Here is a 23,276-nt window from a genome sequence, read left to right on the forward strand (position 1 = left end):
CCAGCTCGCGTTGTTCTGAGTTGGGCGGCCAAGAGTTGAGGGAATTGAATGTGTCTGTCTTCCCAGTATCCTGAGAGCCCTTCCAAAGGCTGCGTCGAAGACATCTCTGAATTTTTCTCCATACACCTCCAAACTCTGGCCCAGAGCCCCGCAGTCTGCGCTTGTTGAATTAGCCAAAGGGGACCCCAAGCAGCGGCTACGCCGCTGGTTTCACAAAGGGGGGCGGTCCTATCCCTGCGCTCCGGGATCCAGACGTTCGAGCTCCGGCCCGGCTCCCTGCCCTCCTCCCCTCTGCTCCCTGTTCGCCACCGCCCCAACCAGGGGGCCGACCGTGGCCCACAGCGGCCACCGTATCGGATGTCAGGTGATACCTATAAAGATTCGAGGTTGGAGGGGGTGGGGATAACGCTTGGGGGTGGGCCTGAGGACAGAAGTGAGTAGGGATTGGACAGAGCGTTCAGGGGCGGAGCTTAAGGGCAAACTCTGGAAGACCGGACCGAGCTCTGGGAGGCGGGGCCTAATGATGGAGCGGGGCGGGGATTGGGCTGAGGGCGGTGTCGGCGCCAGGATTGGGCCGAGCGCTCCGGGGCGGTGCTTGAGGGGGAGGTGCCGTGTCGGAAGTCAAAGTTCAGTAAATAGTGGTGATGTCATGCAGGCAAGATGGCGGAAGGGTGAGCCCGTCATCTAGCTCTCGGGCGTTGAGGCCTGAATTCTCCAAGGGTTGGGGTGTTGGGCCAGGGTCCCCGTGGGACACAGGGGGCCAGCGCGGGCGTGGACGGAGCTGAAAAGGCGGGGTGGGGCCGCAGTGTGAGCGGGTGGGGAAGCGGTCTGGGAAACCTCGGCCCCGCGGGCCACATCAGAGGGGGAAACTGAGACCCGATCGTTGCGCGGGCAGGAGTCACACCGCAGAGCCGCCAGATGTGTCTGTCTTCCACAGGGAGGACGTGGGATGGTGGCGGAGCTGGCTGCAGCAGAGCTACCAGGCAGTCAAGGAGAAGGTAAGCCGGGCCGGCGCCCTTCCTCCGCAGGGCCCCGCGCCGCCTCACTGCAGCCTGGTGTGTGCTGCCCCGCCCGACCTGTGTGGGCGCCGGGCCTCAGGGATGAGGCCGCCCCTATCCGTCTACAGGAGGACAGACCCCGACTCAGACCGGTGTGACACTAGCCACAGTGAAATAAAGATTGTTTTAAAGGCCGGAGCGACCCTTTCTTAGGAATCCGTAGGAAAGAGCACAGCTTCATAGAAGAGAGAACATTTGACCTAGGCCTTGAAGAAAAAGAATTCTAGCAATAGAAACTTACTCCTATAGTCATTCAAATATTAGAGTGTGTGTCACAGCCAGCGCTCTCTGCCAGGTCCTGAGGATACAGAAATTAGCCAGACAGATGCCATCCTGGGACTCACAAAGCTCACAGTCTAGGAGGGAGACAGCAGTCCCTGTGGGATGAGTGAGGCTTGGCTCTTCCAGTGCACAATGCCATTGTCTGTCTCTCTTTCATTCCATGCTAGTTTGTGAAAACCAGCCCAGCGGAATTCTGGAAAAAAGTCAATTACTGTTTACCTCAAGCAACTGGGGTGAGTTCTGCTTCAGGGCGGACGCCACCAGGCTTCTGACCTCAGTTAAATCAGTCCTCTATTCTGGGAGCGTTTTTATTCCTCCTCCCACCTGCATGCTCCTGAACAGCCTCAGCTCCAGCCCAGCAAATCTGAGACTGTCCCGAGCTGTTTATGTGGTTGATGAGGACTAAGAGAGAGAATCTCACACTGAGGTTTAATAGAAAAGACTCCACAGTAGCTTGCTGCCTGTTGAACAATCTCCTAGAAGGAGAGTCTGACATTCATTCAGCAAGCGTTGTGTGAGGGCCTGCTGTGTGTTTCCCTCAAGGTTGGATTTACCATAACTCATGAAAAATAGATAGTTGGTTAGCCTTCCGTCTTTGTTCTTGGGGGAACTCCCATTGTGAAGCAGGGGTACAGGTGTTGTTTCTGCTTTTGACAATTCCCCATTCAGAAAGAGAAGGCTTAATTTCCCTCTCTTAGCTTCTTACTCTTACCTGAATCCAGGCTTGTTATATAACCTCTCTAGGCCTCAGTTCCTCGTCTGTAAAATGGGAATACTAATAACACCTGCCTGATGGTATCGTTGTGAGGATTAAATGATAACATATGTAAAGCACCAAGAACAATACCTAGCACACAGTAAGTAGTATATAAGCATTAGCTATTTTTATTAAGTGCTGAAGATGATGGAGAAACCTTATAAGCACCACCAGTCCACTTTTCTTTCCATTTTTTTCTTGGTCTTTCAGTGCTTCCCTGGCCTTGCCTCCTTCCCTTCCCATCCTGGCTCCGTTTGGGCCAGTCAGTTCCCAGCACCTTCGATTCCCCTGCACCCTTAGCATACAGTGCCCCAGAAACTACAGCTCTGAGACGGTGCTAGAGTCTGCCTTCCTGTGCTCCTTACCCCCTCCTATAGTGTGTCTGTGTGTGTGTGTGTGTGTGTGTGTGTGTTTGTGTTTGTTCACAGACACTGGTGGAGAAAGTCACATTGCTCTTTGGCCCCACTACAGCCTCCCCAGCCTTGTCTGGGCCTGAGCATCCCCCAACAAGCTTTTTGTCTCTAATTTGCTTCTCTTCCCCTTGCCTTCAGAAACTCCCCAACCCTAACTTTTCCCTCCAGTCCCCTGTTCGGCCACTTCCTGTTTTACTTCCAGGAGACAAATTCACCTCCTGCTTTTTAAAATTTGAAGTCAACAGCATGATCTCTCTTCTTCCCCATCCCTGAAGCCACCACATCTAAACTTATCTCTATGCACAGTCAGCTTCACCTACCACTTGCCAGATCCAGTGGGTGGTTCTCAGCCCTTATCTTCCTGGACCTTTCGGCTGCATTTGACACTAGTGATCACTCCCTCTTTCTTGAAACTCTACTCCCTTGGTTTCTGTGACATGAGTCTCTCTCAGTTCTCCATGTACTTCTCCTTCCCTGACTGTTTCATGAGTTCCTCTTCCTCTTTCTGCCCCTTAAGGGTGACATTTGAGGGGCCTTGCCTTCAGCCCACCACTCTGTTCACTTTGCAAACTTCCTGGAGGACCTTCTCCACTTTTATGTTAGGATGACTTAATCCTTTTCTCTGAGCTTTAGTCTTTGAGAATAGCTCCTGCTGGACAACTGTCCCGGATATCCCACAGTTACCACAGATTCAACGTGACCAAGGTTCTTGTCATCTTTTCTCTCAACCCACTTCAGCATTTTCTCTCAGCTGGCAGCACTGCATCTGCCCAGTCACCTGTTTTAGTAGCCAGTGGCTCTTCCTTGACTCTTTTCTTGCCCTCTGACTCACATCTACTCACATCCACCTTTTTTGCCTAATCTTTCTTGAACCAGCGCCTTCCTTTCATCCTTATCAGCACTGCCCTTATTCACATTTTGTTTTCTTTCCTGTGCTATTGCAAGAGCCTCTGGACCAGTCTTCCTCCCACTTGTAATCTTGTCATTCTTGTCACTCCATCCTCCCTGGCAGTCACTGGAGTGACCTATCAGAAATGCAAATTTCATCATGCCCCACCTTCTTCAGGCCTTTGGTGGCTCCTCATGGTTGTGGAGCCACCCTCTGCAACCTCTCCAGCTTTATCCTCCAGCACTTGTGCCTCACCTTTTATATTCCATAGGACTGAAATGCTTGTAGGCCTCTGTAAACCCCATGCCTCATCATGCCCAGCTTCCTTAGCTGACTCCTGCTCATTCTTTAGAATGCAGTCCAGGCCCCCCCTCACCAAGTCTTTCCGTCCTCCCCATAATACACCGGTCCCCACTCTGCCCTTGAACATCAGCGCTATTATGTGAGCATTTTCCCCAGTAGACTGTGACTTTCTTGAGGGCAAGCACCATGGCTGTTCATATTTGTCCCCCCAGAGCTCACAGTCTAGTGAGGGAGACAACCATTCATCAAATAATCATGCAAATGGTATGTAATTAAAATTGCCCTGGTACATGTAAATTTAACAAACATTTTCTGAGCACCTACTTTATGCCAGGTGCTCTGTCAGACACTGGGAAAGCATCAGTGAACAAACACATGGGCTCTGTGTTCATGGAACTCACAGATCGTCCAGGAGGATAGACATAGAACGGGTAATCGTGAGTCCGAAGTATGGTAAATGTTAAGGGAGAACGCGCAGGTGCCCTGAGAACATGAAGCAAGGGAGCCTGTTGGTGACATCAGGGAAGCTTCTCCAGGGAAGTGACAGTTAAGTGTAGATCCGAAGGCAGAACAGGAGTTAACGAGATGAAAGGGTTCATTCATTGTGTTTGCTCGCTTGTTTGTTTGGAAGAGTTTGAACTGTATGTCAAGGAGAAGAAATGATGTATAAAGACAACCTTCGGTTGGGAAGATGCTAGAGCATTTGAGGAACTTGAGAAAGGCCAGCTGGAGCTCAGCGAGGGGTGCAGTGTTAGGGGATGAGACACTCCCAGACGTGAGATTACATAGGCCCTGTAAGTGCCTGGTAGAGATTTTATGCTTGCTCATAGGATACTGTATAACCACAGAAGAGTGTAAAGCAGGGCTAACATGGTCTGCCCTGACTTACAAAGCTTCCACTGGTGTCAAGAGGAGAACGTAGTAGAGGTATCTGATGCAACCTTGGAGGAGTCCAGAGGAAAGAGTAGCTTGGCCTGAACTAAGGTGATGGCAGTGTGGATGGAGAAAGCAAATTAATAAATGACCCCTCCAGCCCAGTTAAGGAGTCCTGAGTCTGAAATGGAGGCATGAGTCCCACCCCGAGAGAAGCCTCTGGCTGATTGATGAGACTGTCCCATTCAGAGACTTCCCAGGCTGATAAAAACTAGGCAGGCCCTTCCCCAAAGAAGAAAACCACCAGAAAACCCAAAAACATGTTTTAAAAAAATGCAGGTGATTATCCCTTTGTAAAATGAGAGGGCTTGCAGGGGTGAACAGAGAGATAGTCCAGGAAGGTGTCCTAGAGTGGGTGAAGATAGGGCCAGACTTAGACAAGAGCTGAGGGCCTGCTCTCTCAATCTTGGTCTGAGTGCAGAGTGAGAAGAGATTGGTCCAAAAGAAGCAAATATCGGTTCTGTCCAGAGGAGCTCTGTGGATGAATAGAACCCTGGAATGATGGAACCAGGAAGCCCTCAGAGAATCCGGTCCAGTATTTGTCTTAACACCCCCTTTGTGGAATGTCAAAATCACATACCTTTTTATTGGTATTCAATTCTGAAGAATTACTCATAAAAGCATTCTAAACTATTGCTGTTACTGATGTAACATGTTCATTAAAACCTTGAGACAAATAATTTCATATACTGCCTCATATTTCAACGGAATTTCCTTGAAGCAAAAAAAGTAAAAATAGAAGTGCTTTCTTTAGATAAAAAATCACACATTTTTTTTCATGTTATTTGAAGTTTGAAACCAGTATCATGACTTAAAGCATATCAAAGCAGTATATCAAAGCCTGCTTTATTTTCAGACTGTATGTGCCCTCTTCCCTGGTCTGCTCTTGAGAACCGCTGAGCTAGTCCACCTCCCTCATTGTGTAGAAGAAAGCCAGGGCCTTCACCAGAGCTACTCATGGCCACATAGCTTGTCCCTAAGTGTCTGGGCTGAGACTCAGTCCCTGTGCTTCTGCGGCAGGAAGTTCTGTGCTCTCTGCTGTCAGGTAACCCCAGGTTGTAGAATGGAGACAAGTAAGCACTGTCTTCTGAGCCGAGGCTTCTGTCACTTGAGTTTTCCATGTGTCTGTCTGGTACTGAAGAAGCACAGGGAACGGGAACAAAGGGTGGTGGAGCCAGCTGGCGCTGTCATCCCTCTGTCTTCCCGTAGTCCTCCGAAGCCTTGGAGTTCATGAAGCGGGACCTGACAGAGTTTACCCAGGTGGTGCAGCATGACACAGCCTGCACCATTGCAGCTACGGCCAGTGTGGTCAAGGAGAAGCTAGCTGTGAGTACTCCCACACCCTCCAAGTGACTGTCCCTTGCAACCTGACCTGCCCTGGAACCGTGGGGGGTGCTCCCAACCATTCTTCAGTTAGGTGATTGTTTTCCCCATAGGCTCCCGTTTTGAAAGAATTGTGTTTGTCAAGCAAACAAACTACATATATTTAGTAATAATGAGCTTTCCCACTTCTATATTGTTTTAGCAGATGTTTTCCTATTAGCAAAGTCATTCAATGTAGACAGTTTAGAAAGTACAGATAAGTAAAAGAAAGAAAGACAGACCTAGAGACACCCGTAATTCCATCTCCCACAGATAACTACTGTTAATGTTTGGAGAGTATATCCCATATGTACACTTTCTTTTTCAAAACTGGAATCAACTGAATACCTACTTTGTAACCTACTTTTTGACTTAATCATTGCCAACCTCGTTCTCCAGCATCATAAATAGCATGGTATTCTGTTATGTGGATTTAACCAGTTCCTAGTTTCCTATTTTGGTTTTTTCCAGTATTGTAAACAGAACTACAGTGAACATTCTGATTACTAAATCTTCGCCCTTAATTTTTTTTTTTAATAATAAAATATTGAGAGGGATGATAGGGTGAGTGCAGTTTTAGGCCTTTTAATATCTATTGCAAAACTACCCTCCAGAAAGGTTGTGTCAACTTAGATTGTTATGGCCCTGTTTTTATTAATCAGAGCTGGATAATGGAATCTGCTCGTGAGAGAGGAGTTCGATTCTAAAGTCAGTGTGGAGAGTGAAAATTGTGTGTGGTCAGAGATAGCCCTGGAGGTCTCCAGTTTCCGATGAAGTGCAGTTTACTGATTGTGTATTACAGCTTCTGCTTTAGAATGGGAACAGATTGCAGTTTCTTCATTTGATCACCAGCTAAATCAATTGCCTTGTGATTAGAGGTCATGATATAAAAGACATGTTTTGGAGTTTTTTTAGCCAAGCTTCTTTGGTTGAATCTTCATATTAAATGCTGTCTGCCTGCTAACGACAGCTACTGATGAGTATGAATGACAAATAGCAATCCTGCTGAACTGCTTAAGTCCAGCCAGTAGCACAGACACCACTTGTCTCTTTCATTTGTTTGTTCCTTTTTTTCATTCAACAAATATGATTATATACCTGTGCCAGCATGTGCCAGGCGATATGACAGGTTCTAGGTTTAAAATGCCTGGGCAGCCTAATCAGGAGTAAATATTACAGTTTTCCATGAGGCTTTTAGAACCTAGCCCTGTCTCTCAGCATCCCATCCCAGCTTGCTTGAGGGCATTCTGACCAGTGTGGCTCAAGCTTGATGTCCCACTTGCCCCTTCTAGGGGGTCCATGCATTGGCCCTCAGCTGGTCCCAGGTTTGCCTCTAGGCAGGGCCAGCTTTTCTCATCCTGCCCATATTTCTCCACTGTTTCGTACAAAATACTCTACTTCCTGAGCGATGATGATGAAATTATAATAATATAAGACTGCTGTTTATTAAATGTTTGCTACATCCCAGGCATTGTACATGCCTTATCTCTTTTAATCTTCACAGCAGCCCTCTGAAGGAAGTAGATTTATCCACATTTTACAGATAAGGAGACTGAGACTCAAGGTTTAGGTCTCATAACCAACAAGTAGAAGAGTTGGCATTCAAATCCAAGTTTGACTCCAAAGCTAGTACCTTTCCCATCATTCTACCCATGGGTCCTCTTCCTCACTGAATGTCTATGACATGGATCCTCTCCTGTCAATTTTCGATCAACCTGACTGGCCTTGAAATTTTGATGCAACAGCGAGTTAGGGAGCTCTGCTCTGACACACAGGCCTGCTTTGGCCCTGTTCTGCACCCCATCTTGGGGATGGGGACCCTGGCTGCCTCCCTCGCCTTCTCTGGCCCGAGAGATGGGGTGAGAGGTCGTGAGCACTTCTCCGGTCCCCACAAGCACAGTACATTTTTGCCTCTGATGATACTTCACCCATCCATCCCCCACACCCCTAGATTGCAGCCCGCTTCTGGGCTGCTTGCTTCCTCTGCTGGCTTCTCTCTGCAGACTGAAGGCTCCTCAGGAGCAACAGAGAAAATGAAGAAGGGGTTGTCTGACTTCCTAGGGGTGATCTCCGATGCCTTTGCTCCCTCACCGGACAAAACCATCGACTGTGATGTCATCACCCTGATGGGCACGCCTTCTGGCACAGCTGAGCCCTATGATGGCACCAAGGTATGCACCAGCAATTCACTACATGCTTAACAGCACTGGGCTCTAGCTTCTAACCTGTACTCACAAAAGCAAGACATGTTCAGGCTAAAAAGTAAATATAGGTACATAACTCAATTGGAGAATACCAATAAGCAGGAAGATAAGTATTTCTAGGCTCATAATCCCATCACTCAAAGAGAACCACTGATTTCTTGGTGTATAACCTTCCATTTCTTTTTGTTTGCAAACATTGGTAGAGAGAGTTTGGGTTTTTTCTTTTTAACAAAAAAGGCACTTTATACATGGGAGTTTGTACCTGCTTTAAAAAAAATTTAGCCATAAACTATTACCATCTTTCCTAGGCATCACGCTTTTTAATGTCTTTAGATTCTTACAAGTGAATACAGCATAATTTATTCAGTCATTTCCCTAGGGTCGCACATTTGGCTTCCTTTCAGCTTTTAACCATAATAGGGAATGCTGCAGGGAGCATCTTACCGGCATGATCTTCTCCACATTTGGGTTATTTAAGACTAATTTCCAATAAAAATAAATGTGTGGAGGGAGAATGTCTTCAAAGCACTGAAATCAACAACAATGGTAGTATATTTCTACCGCGTTTTATTTTCCCATCGTTACTTCTCGTATTTCATGGAGTGTTTTCTCCTAAATTCACAGTTGGGCCTTCTTCGTAGCATTTTACCATACTGAATTTCCATTCCAAGTGTACTGATTTTTCAAGCCTGTTTTTCAGCACTAGTGTTAGCACTACCATTTAATGAACATTTGAGTGGAATTGTGAACATTTTTAAATTATAGAATTTTAAATTATAATAGTCAGTCACCACAACCACTTGCTGAAGTCCTGATGCAGACACCCGCCGCTACTTCACGTAATGCTGAGGCGGAAAGGTGGGCCTTTCTGTTTACCGGCTGAAGTTTGCCTCCTGTGGCCCTAATGGGAACACAGCTTACAGTTCACTTGGCAGATTGAGTATGAAATTAAGAAATTTTTTTTTTTTTAAAGATTTTATTTTTCCTTTTTCCCCCCAAAGCCCCCTGGTACATAGTTGTATATTTTTAGTTGTGGGTCCTGAAATTAAGAAATTCTTGATGAATGGTTTTAATTTGGGGGAGTTACATTATTTCAAAATTTGACCATAAATTTGGGCTTTACTAATATCCTTACACTAACATGTTTCACATTTCACATAATTCAAAAGCATTTTATACATTTAATTTTTTAGCCTGCTTACACAGTTCCCAGAGATGGAATACTGGGTGAAAGACCATTTTTCTGGGAGCTGCAGTTTTGGACTCCTAGCCCAGTGCTCTACTCCCTAGCCACAGTGTTAATTGGCAAGTGCTCTGTGGCTGTGGTAGCCAACAGGAAAGAAGCTCGGTTGTGGTTGATTGGGTACTCTGGCAGACAGGGGGTGCTTTCTATGCCCAGCACCCCAGAATTTCTGTTCCCTTCTCTATTTCTTATAGGCTCGCCTCTACAGCCTGCAGTCAGACCCAGCAACCTACTGCAATGAACCAGATGGTGAGGGGGTAGCAGTGAGGGGGTGGACTATAGGGCAGGGAGACCAAGGGGGTCTGGGCTGTGCACCCTGTTTGTCTCTGGCAGCAGTGGCCAGGTACCCCGTGTAGAGGGACCAAAGTGGGGCTAGTGTGTACCTTACATCTGGTGGGATAGCTTGATGGTCCCTTTTGCTCCCTGAACCCAGAGTGTCTTCATCCCCGTCTGCAGAGGCTTTGCTCCATCCCCACCCGTCAGCCTCAGCTCGGGCTCCCTCTCAGCCCTGTTGCCCTGCCTCCCTTCCCTTCAGCACCTCTTTGCTATGTGTCTGCCATGCATCAAGCCCTGGTCTGGGAACTGGAGATCAGAAATTAGTCAAACCCTCAACCTGGTCCAAACCTCCAAGAACCTGCTATTAGGAGAGAGAAACAGGAAACAGTGAATAAAGCAAAGCTAGTAGAGATGGAGCGACTGCTTCCACAGAAAGATGGGAGCAGTGGGAACCCAGAGAGAGAGCCCCCAGCCTGGGAAACCTAGGCTGGGACACTTGAATTGAGGTTTTAAAGATGAATTAGAAGTAAACTCGTTCTACTTTTAGAAGTAGGGGAATGGTGTTCAAGCATGGCAACAGGGCATTTGAAGGTCCAGAGGGGACAGGGAACACCTGGCACTTGAGAAGGCTGGATTGAAAGGTGCGTGTGGGGGCTGAAGGCAGTGAGAGCTGCTGGTGGGAGCCAGATTAAGCAGTTTGAATTGTGTCCTAAAAGGCTCAAAGTAGTGGTTAACAGTTTTTTTAGTCACAAAGGCCTTTAAAAATGACGAGCCCTTTCTCCAAAAAGTTTTATGTGCAGTATGGGAATTCTTTGACCCTTTGCAGCCCATCTTTGGACCCTAGCTTAAAAAGCCTTCCCATAGAGAACTATTGAAAGAGCCTCTGGTATTGTTGTGAAGGGTGAAATAGAGAGGGAGAGACAGAAGACAAGAAGACCAGTTAGGAGGCTTGATAGGAATCTGCGTGTCAGAGGTAAGGCCAACACCTAGGAAGTGGCGGGTGGAATGACGAGAAAGGTGTGCATGGAAGAGAAACTGAGGAAGTGGAATCCAGAGTGATTGGATAAAGGAGGAGTCTAGGATGGCCCCCAGGTTTCCAGTGGATAACTGGGTGGGACAGGTTGGGGAGAGAAGAAAATGGGCACACATTGGGTTTCCAGCACCTGTGCAGGTGGACATGTCCAGGGGACACCTGGACCTCTGGATCTAGAGCCCAGAAAGGGAGCCTGAACTGCAAAGACAGACTGAGGAATCGTCAGTGGGACGGAGAGGTTGAGACTCGTGGTTTAGTGGAAGTTATCCTGGGAGAAAACAGAGAATGAGAAGAGAGAAGTAAAGGAAAGCAAAAAGAGGACCCCATTGAAGACTCAGATGGAACAACTAGGGAAGTGGGAGGAAAATCACAAAAGAGTGAGAAGCCAGGAGAGAAGATGGCTTCAGAGCTCGGCAGTGGCTCCCAAGGGTCAGAAACTGGAGAATGGTTACATGACAGAGGACAGAGAAGTAGCCATCAGATCTGGCAACATGGTGTCACTGATGGCCTGTGAACAGCTGTTTCAGAGAGGAGGGCATTCAGAAGCCAGGTGCAGTGGGCTGAAAAGCAGGCAGGCACAAGAAAGAATGGAGACTGCAGCGCCTTCTGGAGATCACTTACATGCTGTTCCCTGGTATCAGTGAGGCCAACCCACCCCTTCACCCTGCCTGACCTCCCACCTTAGGCCAAATGGTTTTGAAAAAAACCTTAAGCTTTCCTTATTGTCCATGTCCAGGATTAGGTGTGTTTTCTGTAGGCCCAGTTCTTTCCCTGGACCCAGGGAACTGACCATTGATGTCTGTCCCTCTGCAGGGCCCCCGGAACTGTTTGATGCCTGGCTTTCCCAGTTCTGCTTGGAGGAGAAGAAGGGGGAGATCTCAGAGCTCCTTGTAGGCAGCCCCTCCATCCGGGCCCTCTACACCAAGATGGTGAGGGCTCAGCTGGCAGGACCTCAGCCAGCTCCTGCCTTGAGGTGTCGGGAAGTGGGAGGGACATGTCCAGAGTCACTTAGTAGTCAGCTGGTCCTAGAGAGCAGTGAGGGACCCTGTAGAGCCAGACCAGCCAGGTCCTGAGCCAAGAATCCACTTGGGGGGATGCTGATTCCCCAGGCTTCTGGCAGTCATGGCAGAAATAGAAGGGCCAGCAAAGCCTGATGGGAGTTCTTTTCTCCTTCCTTGGCCAAGCTGGGCCAGGAAGGTGGGTTTAGGGGGATGGAAGTGCTCCGAAAATCACTGCTTGGCCACTTACCACATCTGAAATCCAGAGCAGCTGGGAGCAGGCTGATAAGGCTGGGGACGCAGACCCCGTACAACCACTCCCAAAGTCTCATCTCCGCTGTCCCCTCCCTCCAGGTCCCTGCAGCTGTTTCCCATTCAGAATTCTGGCATCGATATTTCTATAAAGTCCATCAACTAGAGCAGGTATGCTGGCCTAGCCCACGGAGGTACTCCACTCAGCCCTGGGGGAAGTAAGGAAGGCTGGATTTTGTTGAGGGAAGAAGGGGCACAGAGTACTACGAGTTCTGGGGTCAGGACAAGGGTCTTGGAAGAGGGTGCCTTGACTGCTCCTGGCCTCTGCTCCCCTACACTTAGGAGCAGGCCCGGAGGGATGCCCTGAAGCAGCGGGCAGAACAGAGCATCTCTGAAGAGCCTGGCTGGGAGGAGGAGGAAGGTAAGAGGTATTGAGAGGTGATGGGCAAGTAACAGGTCCTGCTTGTGGGGGAACTATCTGGGCCACTCTCTCTGAGCCTGGCGAGACTAGGCACCCCAGGGAAGAGTAGGGAATGAGGACAGTGTTTGTGCATGCTGAGGATGGGCTGAGCTAACAATGAGATGTTTCCCAAGGCTGGTGGAATCCCAGGTTTAGGTACAGAAATCACATGTGTCAGTTGCAGCAGATTTCCCTACCAGCCCATGGACCAGCTACTTCACACTCACCCAGGACGCTTATTGAAATGCCAGATTCCCTTCCCCTACTTCCCAATAAGACTTTGGGGATGTGGCCGAACTTGTATTTTTAACAAGCTACCCTCATAATGTTAATGCTTAGCCAGGTTTGAGAACCACTGGCGTAGGGAGGGAGCTGAGCATCCCCTACCGGGATCCTCAGCTGTTCTGCCTCAGCTTAGGACTGTGTGTTGGAGCCTGCATGATAGAATATTAACACAGTTATTAAATCCTTGTATTATATGCCCAACCTGTACGAAAAGCTTTACATGTATAGTCCTTACCACAACTCCATTATCCCTCATTACAAATTGAAGCAGGTGAGTTAAAGAAAAGTTAAGTACCTTGCCCAAGATCATACACCTAGAATGTAGCAGAGCCTGACCTGAACCGTCTTGAGCTGTGTTGCTACAAGCCTAATGCCCACCAGACGTGTGCTAGGCCCCACAGGTAGGAGAGACTTTAACCAACAGGGAGTATCTGCAGAAGAACCATGATGGGGTGGGGGTGGGGCAACTGGCACCCTTTAGTCTGGATCAGACTAAACTTGGGCAGGAACCTGAGGTTTGTCTTCAGAGAGCTCCAGGGTTGTCTTGGGGCTGACCAGGTACACTGCCCTCTTTCCCTGCCTTTCTGTCTTTACAGAGGAGCTTGTGGGCATTTCACCCACATCTCCAAAAGAGGCAAAGGTCCCTGTGGCCAAAACTTCCACATCCCTTGAAGGAGGACCTGGCCCCTGGAGTCCTTGTGAAAATAATCTGGTGACCCCAGCTGAGCCTCCAACAGAAGTGACTCCATCGGAGAGCAGTGAGAGCATCTCCCTCGTGACACAGATTGCCAAACCTGCCACTGCACCTGAGGCACCAGTGCTGCCCAAGGACCTGTCCCAAAAGCTGCTAGAGGCATCTTTGGAGGAACAGGGCCTGGCCGTGGATGTGGGCGAGACTGGACCCCCACCCCTAGCTCAGTCCAAACCCCACACCCCTGCTAGCCGCCCCACCGGCCCAGAGCCCCGCCCTCCAGCCAGAGTAGAGACTCTGAGGGAGGAGGTACTCACAGACTTACGGGTTTTTGAGCTGAACTCGGACAGTGGGAAGTCTACACCCTCCAACAATGGAAAGAAAGGTAAGTCGAGGCCAAAGCCGGGGAGTGTGTGGGGGTAGGGCAGGTGAGCGTTGCCACCTCACAAGGCGCACTTCTCTGCTTGTCCCTTGTGGGGATCCTAGGAGCCGGTAGCCTTCATTTGTGATACTGGTGGTGATGCTAACAGTTGCTGTATATTGAGTATTTATTACTATATTTCATCAATTCTAAGATGCACATATTCTCTGAAATAAGGATGCATCTTACAATTGTTGGGGTCTTAAATTCAACAAAATAAGGTTTACATGAGGTCCTTAACTAAGTATGCTATATTGCATTTAATTTCTCACTTACATCTCACAACCCAGTGAGGTCGGTATTACTGTCCTCATTTTACAGATGAAGAAAGTGAGGCTCAGAAATGTTAAGTAACTTGCTCAAATTCACACAGCCAGGAAGTAGCAGGCCTAGATTCAGACCCCGTTCTGTCTGACTCGAAGCCCATGCTCTTAACTACCACACTGCCAATTTCTATCCTTTTGGACAATTCAACCTTATCCTGGGTTGGGAATCCCTGATATTGATTGATGTGAAGGGTCTTCTTCCCTAGGTGATCTCAGGAAAGTCATTTAGCTTCCCTAAGCCTTCAGTAATTATTATTATGAAATACATAAACAAAATGTGTACAGTTTAGAGAAGAATAAAGTGAACACTCATGAACTTGCTGTGACCCAGCTTAAGTAATAGAGCTTTAGTTTCCGATCTGTACAATGAAATTTTAGACTGGAGATTCTTTGACTTTATGTCAAAGGGAAACCTCTCTAACTCCTGGAATTAAAGGACAATGATAGCTCTGGTGTCAGCTTTTTTGCCACATTCAGAATACCCCTCCAGAGATAGCCAAGTGTCACCCTCAACCCCTCACACACACATGTATCCTGTCTTTGCTAACACTTGGTACCAGTTAGCCACAAAGCTTGCCCAGCTGGTGAGCCCTGGCCTGCTGGTACAGTGAGGGACTGGTTTGCTGCAGTGGGTGGGAATCAGGCCCCACCCCACCTCTGCCCTGCTCCCTGATGGAAACTGCAGGGTTTCCAGTTTCCAACACAGTGCTTTCCTTCTGACTCTGATTCAGTGAGGTCATCCATTGAGCTCCTACCTACTCTTTATGAGACACTGAGGAGGGAGGGGCAAAAGCTGCAGTCTTTATGATGAAGCATGAAGCAGTATGAGACAGGCCTGGTACAGAGTTGTTCAGAGAAAGAAGGGATCTCTGGGCATCAGCGGGTATTTCACCGCTGGAGGAGACAGGCGTTGTGTAGGAGAGCTGGAAAGTTTGGGGCAGATGTGGGGAAGTAATAGTTCAGGCTGAGGAGGCCTACAAAGTCCAGATAGCAGAGGGCATGGGGCACATTCAAGGGGGGAGGACTAAAGCCCACTTTTCTGTACTGTCTCCCAGGAGAGGGAAGAATAAGAAGGGTGGACAGGTTGGCTCAGAAATAGAACTTAAGAACTTAAAGTCTTCAGCTGGATTCAGAAGGTTGGACTTGGTGCCATAAGCAGCAGAGCATGGAGGTGAAGGGCTCAGGCTCTGGAGTTTGGTCACTTCTGGGTTCAAATCTCAACTTTGTTCATAAGCCATGTAAAGTTACCGATCTTCTCTAAGCCTCCATTGACTCCTCTATAAATTGAGCATAATTGTTTCATGATAGATCCTCAATCAGGGAAGGGATTTGAGTAGAGCCCCGCTTTGGGGAAATGATGATGATAAGAAGTACCATTCTCTTGAGCACTTTATATCTATATAGCTCTGTGCTAAGCACCTGATATGCATATCACTCAATCCTTACCAAAGCCCTATGAAATCTATGTGATTTTCCCCATTTTTTTATGGTAGGAAACTGACTCACCCAATGAGTATTTAGAAAAGTATGAAATGGTCCCTTAGGAGAGCGGAAGAGTATGTGATGGACCCGACAGGTGGTGTGGGGTTGCCTAAGGGCCCGTTTGAAGAAGTGGTCATGGATCTTGAGACCAGTCAGCGCTGTTGTACTTTTGTCCTGCCACATTCAGCTGCTCAGTCGCAGGCACAGAGCAGGTGGGGAGTTGGATTTAACCAGGGTTCAAGTTTAGCCAGGTGGAATCAGTGGAAGAAAAGAAGAGAGTCCAAGTATATGCAAGAAGTGATCAGAATGATGACTCATGGACTCTGAGCTGGGTAAGGGAGGAAATGACAGTGAAACTGTTGGAGGGAATTATAGAATTATAAGTTCCATTTGGAATTGGGCTACTAAAGAGCATGATCCAAAAACATGAATGGTGGGTGGAGACTGGATGAAGAGATTATGGGGAGATGCAGCATAAGCTCTTAACCACTCTGCTACTGGCTGGTATGCAGGAGGAGGGGCTGGGGATTCAATGCAGAAGATCTGCCAGAAGTAGCTGTAGTCACTTAGGCAGGGGGAAGCCAGGGTTTGGGACTAGGGAGGGAAAGTGGGGACTGAGTAGAGGGAATAAATCCTAAAAGGAAGAATGGAGGCTTGGGGATAGAGTGACTCCTTTTTCTTCTTATGTCCACATCCTAGGATGACAGGAGGGAGGCTTGGTCTCTGGGTACAGCAGAGTCTCTTGGGGTGGCCTAGCCACAGGGTTTCCCAGGTCCCAGGGTCCGTGTCAATGTAGAGCTGCTTCCCACCTGCATTTTGTCCCTAGGTCCATTTGATCTAAGGGACTGGACTTACCTTGCTCTGGTTCCCTCAGCAGGGAGTGGGGAGGGGTGATTGGCATGAGCCTATGGCCTGTGGCCTGGAAGGAGCCCTGAGCTTAAGGCCCCACTTCACCACTGACTGACTGGGAGTGGCTTATGCCTCCATATCTTCTCTGGGGAAGGAGAGATCCAATTAAACAGAAAATGAGCTGTGAGTGACAACAGTGTGAGGTTAGTAATCACCTAAAAACCCTCCTTTCTTTAGAAAGAAAAACAGTAAAACTCCATCATGAAGTCTTAAATTGTTGTGTAGGTCAGTTCTCTGCCACGTGCACAGTATAATGGAGATCTTAATACACTCGTTGTGTGACAAGATGGTGGGAGGAGGCAGACAGCGGAGAAAGCCCAGATTCACATCTCTGCCACTTGAAACCTTTATTTCCTCATCAGTAAATTGGGACTTTTAATACCCACCCCAGAGGGTGGATGTGAAATGCTCCAAAAATGTTAGCTGATACTCTGTTTTCTACCCCGAAAGGGTCTGTTCTAGTGTTTAAGCCTAAAGACGTGAGCTTCAAATCCCTAGAGGGCAACCTGAGGTTAGGGGAAGCTGTCATGGCCATGGCCACAGCTCTGAAGTGAGGAATCAGCCAGGAGTCTGGCTTCTAACCCACAGGAAGCCTGCACTGATGGCCAGGTGCATGCCACCCAAGTGTCCTGAAGGCACAGGGAGATTTAGATGTGGAGTGAGAAGAACTGGGTCTTGGTTTCAGGTCTGCCCCTGACTAGCTGTGGGAGAATGTGCAAAATGCTTAACTCTGAGATGAGGCCTTTAACTGCTCCATTTATTAAATGTCCACTATGTATATATATTACAGGCACTTGACATTGATACCTCTAATCTTAACATTGTGTGTCTCTCAAACTGCAGGCCAGCTACACAGAATCACCCAGGTACTGTTTATAATGCAGAGTTCTGGGCCACCACCTAGACCTGCTGAATCTGAATGAGGGGATTGGGGAAGCAGGAACCTGCATTCTAATAAGCTCCTCCCATAGACTGAAGCCCAGAGTAACCTGCCCAAGACTACACAATAGATAAAAGAGTAGCGGTTCTACCCAGGTTGGCTTGGCTCCAGAGACATGCTCTTACCACACTGCTTGTGGCCAGCTAGGTGGCTAGGAAGAGAGAATAGTGCAAGACCCCCTATAAGGAACATAGGGCCGGAGCTTGGGGGTAGATCTTAGAGCCTGGGCCCTGGTGAGGAGCAAGCTGGAGAAGAAGAAACAAGGAGGTGGTTACAGGTCATGCCACTGGGGATCAGGGGCCTACTCTTTTTAAAAGTGCTTTGAAACAGGATTACAGGACCGGCCCCATGGTGTAGTGGTCAAGTTTGTGCGCTCTGCTTCAGTGGCCCAGGTTCGCAGGTTTGGATCCCGGACATGGACCTACACCACTTGTCAGCCATGCTGTGATGGCCACCCACGTATAAAGTGGAGGAAGATTGGCACAGATGTTAGCTCAGGGCATCTCTTCCTGAGAAAAAAAAAAAAAAAATGATTACAAAGTAATATGTGTTCATTTTAGGAAAAAAACACCAAGAAAAATTACCCTGTGACCTCATCACCTAGAGATAACTATTGTTAGTATTTTGCTCATCTTTCCTTTGTGTGTGCATGCATCTGTGAGCATATTTTTAAAATGGAATCATACTGCGTAAACTTTTTTTAAAAGGAACTATTTTTGTAGTTTTCTTCTTAGTAATAACTTTCACATGTACATTTTGCCCTAGAGAGGGGGTTGTCAAACTTTAGCAGGCCTTAGAATCACCTTGAGCAGGGACTGGTGAACATTTTCTCTAGAGGGCCAGATCACAGATATTTTAGGCTTTTTGGAGCATACAGTCTCTGTCCCAACTACTCAGCTCTGCTGTTGTAGCATGAAAGCAGCCACAGACAATCTGCAGAAAAATGGCCATGGCTGTGTTCCAAAATTTTATTTCCAAAAACAGGCAGTAGGCCGGATTTGGTCCACAGGCCATAGTTTGCCATCCTGGTTTAGAGAAAGGGGCCATGAATATTTACTGAGTACAAACTGCGTGTTCTAGTCACTTGGAATACATAAGAAAACTGAACAAAAATCCCTGCCCCTGGGGAGCTCACATTCTAGCTCCTCTATTATTAGACAGTAAGTATATTAAACCTGATTATGTAATATGCTAGAAAGCGATAACTACAATGGAAAAAAGAATAGCTAGAGCAGAGTGAGGGGGAGGGGCTGCAATTTAAAATAGGATGGTCAGGGTAGGCCACATTTAGGTGGTGAGATTTGAGCAAAGGCGTGAAGGAAGTGAGGAAGGTGGCCTGTGGATATCTGAGGAAGAGAGTTCCAGGTACAGGGGACAGCCCGTGCAAAGGCCCTAAGGTGGGGATGTGCCTGGTGTGTTTCAGGAGTAGCAAGATCACTGTAGGTAGAATGGGATGAGTGAGGAGGAAGAGGTCCATTGTTTATTCCTTCTAGAAGATGTCTGTGGCTCCCAGGGAGCCTCTGGGCCGAAGGGCTCCTCCACTATTCAGTAACTTGCTTTTTTTCATTTAATAGTTTAAGACTATTTTGTCACATACGTAGATGTTCTACAGCCTAACCTTTAAAAGCCACATAATGTTCCATCATCTGACTACACCAGTTAGTTATTTTTGTAATTCCCTATCAGTGGACTTTCAGGTGGTTTTTTAAGTTTTCATCACTATAGCAGCACTATAGTGAACATCCTTTTGGCTGAATTTTTCACTGAAGCCAGGACTTTTCCTTAGAATGGATTCTTAAAAGTGGGATTGTTGAGCCAGAGTGAAAGCATAATGTAAAGACTTTTGATGTGTATTTGTCAGGCCCTTTTAAAGAGTGTTATCTCAGGGCCGGCCCAGTGGCACAGTGGTTAAGTTCATGCCTTGGCAGTCTGGGGTTCGCAGGTTTGGATCCCAGGCACGGACCTACATACCTCTCATCAAGCTATGCTGTGGCGGTGTCCCACATACAAAATAGAGGAAGACTGGCAACAGATGTTAGCTCAGGGCCAATCTGCCTCACCAAAAAAAAAAGTGTCATCCTCCCCAGCTACAACCTCTTTACGTACCCCTTCGTGCCTTTCACACTGTGGATCATGGTTCCAGGCTCAAGCACGGACATCAGCGAGGACTGGGAGAAGGACTTCGACTTGGACATGACTGAAGAAGAAGTGCAGATGGCACTTTCCAAAGTGGACGCCTCCGGTGAGGTGAGCAGGCCTAGTGGCCACAGGGAAGCAAGCCCAGTGATCCCAGGGTCTTAGGACTCTCTCCACCAAGCCCAGTGTCCCATCCGAGTGCATCTCTGCTCCTGTCTAAGGTGGCAGGCTGCAGAAGGGAGCTGGGGCTTCCCACTCAGGCCCGGAACAGTTGTCATCAGCAGGCTCTGCTTCCCCTCAGTTGCAGGGTGGATGGATGGGAGAGTTCTTGACATTAGCTCCGTGTCAAAATCACCTGAGGAACTACTAAAAAATGTAGACACCACACCCTTCCCCAGATCTTCTGACTCATGGTCCTCAGCTGTGTGATCTGAGCAGATTCCTGGCCTTGGAGACAAAAGACATGTGATCTAGGGCAAGTCACTTAACCTGAGCTTCTGTTTCACCATCTAAAACATGACATTGCTCATTCTAAGCTGTGATGGACAGTGCATGGAGACACGTCAGGCATAGTGCCTGGGGCTCGGAGCACTGATAGGTGTTACTGAAACCACCACAGAACCCAGTCTAGTTGTAAGCTCAGAGGCCTTCTGACTCTTCTTCTTCACTACCTCTCAGAATCAAGAATGGGTCATTTTGAATGAGAGACTGGAAAACACACTCTCACAGCTAATAAGTGACAGGACTGAGGCTTCAGCCCAGACATCTGAATCAAATCAGGGTTACCTCCACTGTCACACAAGAGCCCCATGATTCCTTCCATCATGTAGCTCATGAACCTGCTATAAAGAGGTGAACAGATAAGAGACAGGAAGGGCCTCGTTTTTCATACTGGGAAACTGAAGCCTGAGGGGAACTGGAGACCTATGCAAGAGTATTTTGCACATGTGAACTCACGATACCCAGGGCAGAGAAGGCCCATAGCATCGTATCATGCCATAGGGACATGATGGCTTTTTTGTCTTTGTGGCCCTCTTGAAAACCTGACATACAGTATACCCAAAAAGAGTTATTCTATAACCCTTGATATCAGGGATCAGCTGACAGCAGGCCAAGAGAAAGTTCCCTGGGGAGACCCTGGGGGTTATGGTGCTGGAGCCCTTAGTGAAGATGCTGTGAGCACCTGCAATTCAGTGCCACACTTGCTTCTGATCACTGCGCTGCTCTCAAGTCCTCTGCCTCAGAACCATGTTCTTGCCTGCTCAGCAGGAGACAGGCTCTCCTGAAGGGATTGACTGACTTGGTTCCTGTAGTAAGGCATCCCCTTGTAGCGTCCAGTGTTGGTTGGTGGAAGCATTTCCTTTGAGACTGCCGTGATCGGAGCAGCAGACCACCCCTTAGGCAGACACATTCTTTAAGACTAGAGGTTCACTCTCATAGGGGGCAGGGTATGTCCACAGTGCTAAGAGGGGTTGGGAGAGCTCTCTGGAAATGGAGGCAACAAGGGGAGTTTGGGTCTGGGCTGGACTCAGAGGAGTAAATATGTGTTTGTGCTCTCCATTATCCCCTCCCATTTGCAGCTGGAAGATGTAGAGTGGGAGGACTGGGAATGAGGGGAGCCAGAGCAAGCAGCTCCCCCACCACAGCAACTCCCACCTCCCTTGCTTGTCTCAGCCCAGCCCTGGAAGACACTGACTGAGAATGTCCCCCCAAATGGCCTCTGTCAACCAGAGCTCTGGGCACAGAATCTGGGTTGCTCCTTGCTGGCCCTTTGGGCCTCTGTTCCTGTCTGAGAAGGGGCTCACTAAATCCAAGCCAGGAACTCTGACTTGTGCCAACTATAGGATGACCTAAGGGGGAGGAAACCTACCCCCCTCACCAGAAGAGCCTACGCATCTCTACTGAACACCCACTGTTCCTGGGGACTCTTGCTGGGAAGTCCCAAGGGATAGCTCTAGCCCTTCTGCCTGTGTAGACGGAAGCTAAACCACCAGTCTCTTGGGGGAAGCTGAAACAACCCACACTGTCTACCCATAAGCAGACAAGGAAGGCCATGCCACCTGCCCTTGGCTAGACAGGGATGGCGAGCACATTTTGGTTCTTACCCAGCAAATAAGAGGCACTTGTCTCTGGGAAATTTGCCTCTCTTGGGAATCTTCCCCTCCCAGGCATTGTCCATTCCTGGAAAGGTTCCTTGTGGTTCAGAATCTAGAGACCAAACCCTGAGTTCCCACCTCCTTCCTTTCATCTGGCCCAGGCTGTTACGTCCCCAACGCCTTTCCCAGGGCTTCTTCCTCCACCCAAGTCCTTAGCCCAGCTGTGCCACCTGCAAGAGTCTGCTCTTGCATTTCTCCCCCTCCCCAAGAAGGGAGGGGGCCACTTCAGGCCCTTCTCAGCGTTGCCTGGCGGGATACCTTGTCCAACCAGCTACCCACCTCGACTCCCCTGTAGCTTAGGACACAAGCCAGCTACCAGCGGTACAGAGCAGTGATCAAAGCTGAGTACTTACAACTCTGGTAAGCCCAACTTCCCCGCCTCAGCCCTTCTGCGGCTTGAAGGGGTACGCTGGGGGCGGACTTCTCGAGACTTTCCTCAGGCTTCTGCAAAAGCTCTTCTTCCTGAAGACAGATCCAGTCTGTGTGGCTCTCACCCTCCTCTCTGGTAAAGCTGCACCTCTCTTGGGGAATGAGGGGCTGCAGGAATCCCTGGAGACCCTGGTGCTTCACGATGCTGCTCTGGTGACTCTTGTATATAATCTGGTGTGTTCACCCATGATTGAAAGGGATGGTGGGCAGGGACGCCGAAAGAGTGGTGGTCACCTCCACTTCAAACCTTCAGTGAGGGGGTGGGATGGAGAGAATGCTGAATCTTTTTTTGACGGGATGGGGTTTTTCTCTTTGTAATTCTTTAGTTTAATTAACCTTTTGGTTGTTTGTGCAATATTATATATTTTAAATTATAATGCATCTCCCCAGAGTATTTTGTAGCCGGGAAAAGAAAAAAGGAAAAAAAAAAAAAAAAGATTCTAACAGCTGTTAGTTTTGTAATTAAAAAAGAAAGAGCAAAGAACTTTGTCCTGAACCTTTTCCAGACTTGCCGTTAACAGCATTAAAGAGATTCAACAGAAGCCGGAAGGTGTCTGGGGGTCTGTTCTTGTCCCCCACGGCAGCTGCCCTGGAGGCAGGCAGGGTGCACACCATGTGCAGGGTGGCTTCCCGCTTGGAGCCTGGGGGAGGGGCGGTTGGGGGGTAGCCTGGGTCCTGAGGAAGTCCCTTGTCTTTATCCCAGACTCAGCTTGGCCTTTGGGATGAGGAAGGGACAGGGCCTCCAACAGGCCTCTCACCAAGATAAGGAGTCAAGAGACCATTTCTGCATTCCCAACACTTCTGCTTTTATTTGGAAAGGAAGTTGCAACAACCGTGGTTCCAATTGCTGTTGGTTATTTTTCTCCTCTCCTCCTCTCCTCCCCACGTGTGTGTATGATTCTGGGGTCTATTTTTAATTAACTTTAGTTAAACACCTGTATGAAAATCACTTGTCAGCTGTAATAAAAGGGAAGTCTGAATGAGGCCCTCTGGTTCCATGAAGATCTTTAAAGGGAAAGAGAAGTAAGGCTGGGGAGG

General features: G+C 48.3%; 1 protein-coding gene across 5 annotated transcripts; it reads left to right on the plus strand.

Moving 5' to 3' along the window:
* The first annotated feature begins 633 nt into the window (after window positions 1-633).
* Window positions 634-23,222, plus strand: BSDC1 (BSD domain containing 1). 5 transcript variants are annotated; one of them, XM_046660821.1, is made up of 12 exons: window positions 634-671; window positions 938-998; window positions 1,508-1,573; window positions 5,845-5,961; window positions 8,001-8,168; window positions 9,639-9,693; window positions 11,567-11,682; window positions 12,106-12,174; window positions 12,346-12,424; window positions 13,345-13,824; window positions 19,661-19,764; window positions 22,942-23,222. In XM_046660821.1, exons 1-12 carry the CDS (start codon window positions 661-663, stop codon window positions 23,002-23,004), a joined length of 1,389 nt encoding a protein of 462 aa, XP_046516777.1. In that variant the 5' UTR covers window positions 634-660; the 3' UTR covers window positions 23,005-23,222. The 5 variants fall into 5 exon arrangements, with proteins under 5 accessions (XP_046516777.1, XP_046516778.1, XP_046516780.1 ...); XM_046660822.1 differs by lacking the exon at window positions 22,942-23,222 and adding an exon at window positions 21,234-22,780; XM_046660824.1 differs by lacking the exon at window positions 12,106-12,174.
* Window positions 23,223-23,276: the final 54 nt, after the last annotated feature.

The sequence above is a fragment of the Equus quagga genome, chromosome 5 (assembly GCF_021613505.1).
Source record: "Equus quagga isolate Etosha38 chromosome 5, UCLA_HA_Equagga_1.0, whole genome shotgun sequence".
NCBI lineage: Eukaryota > Metazoa > Chordata > Mammalia > Perissodactyla > Equidae > Equus > Equus quagga.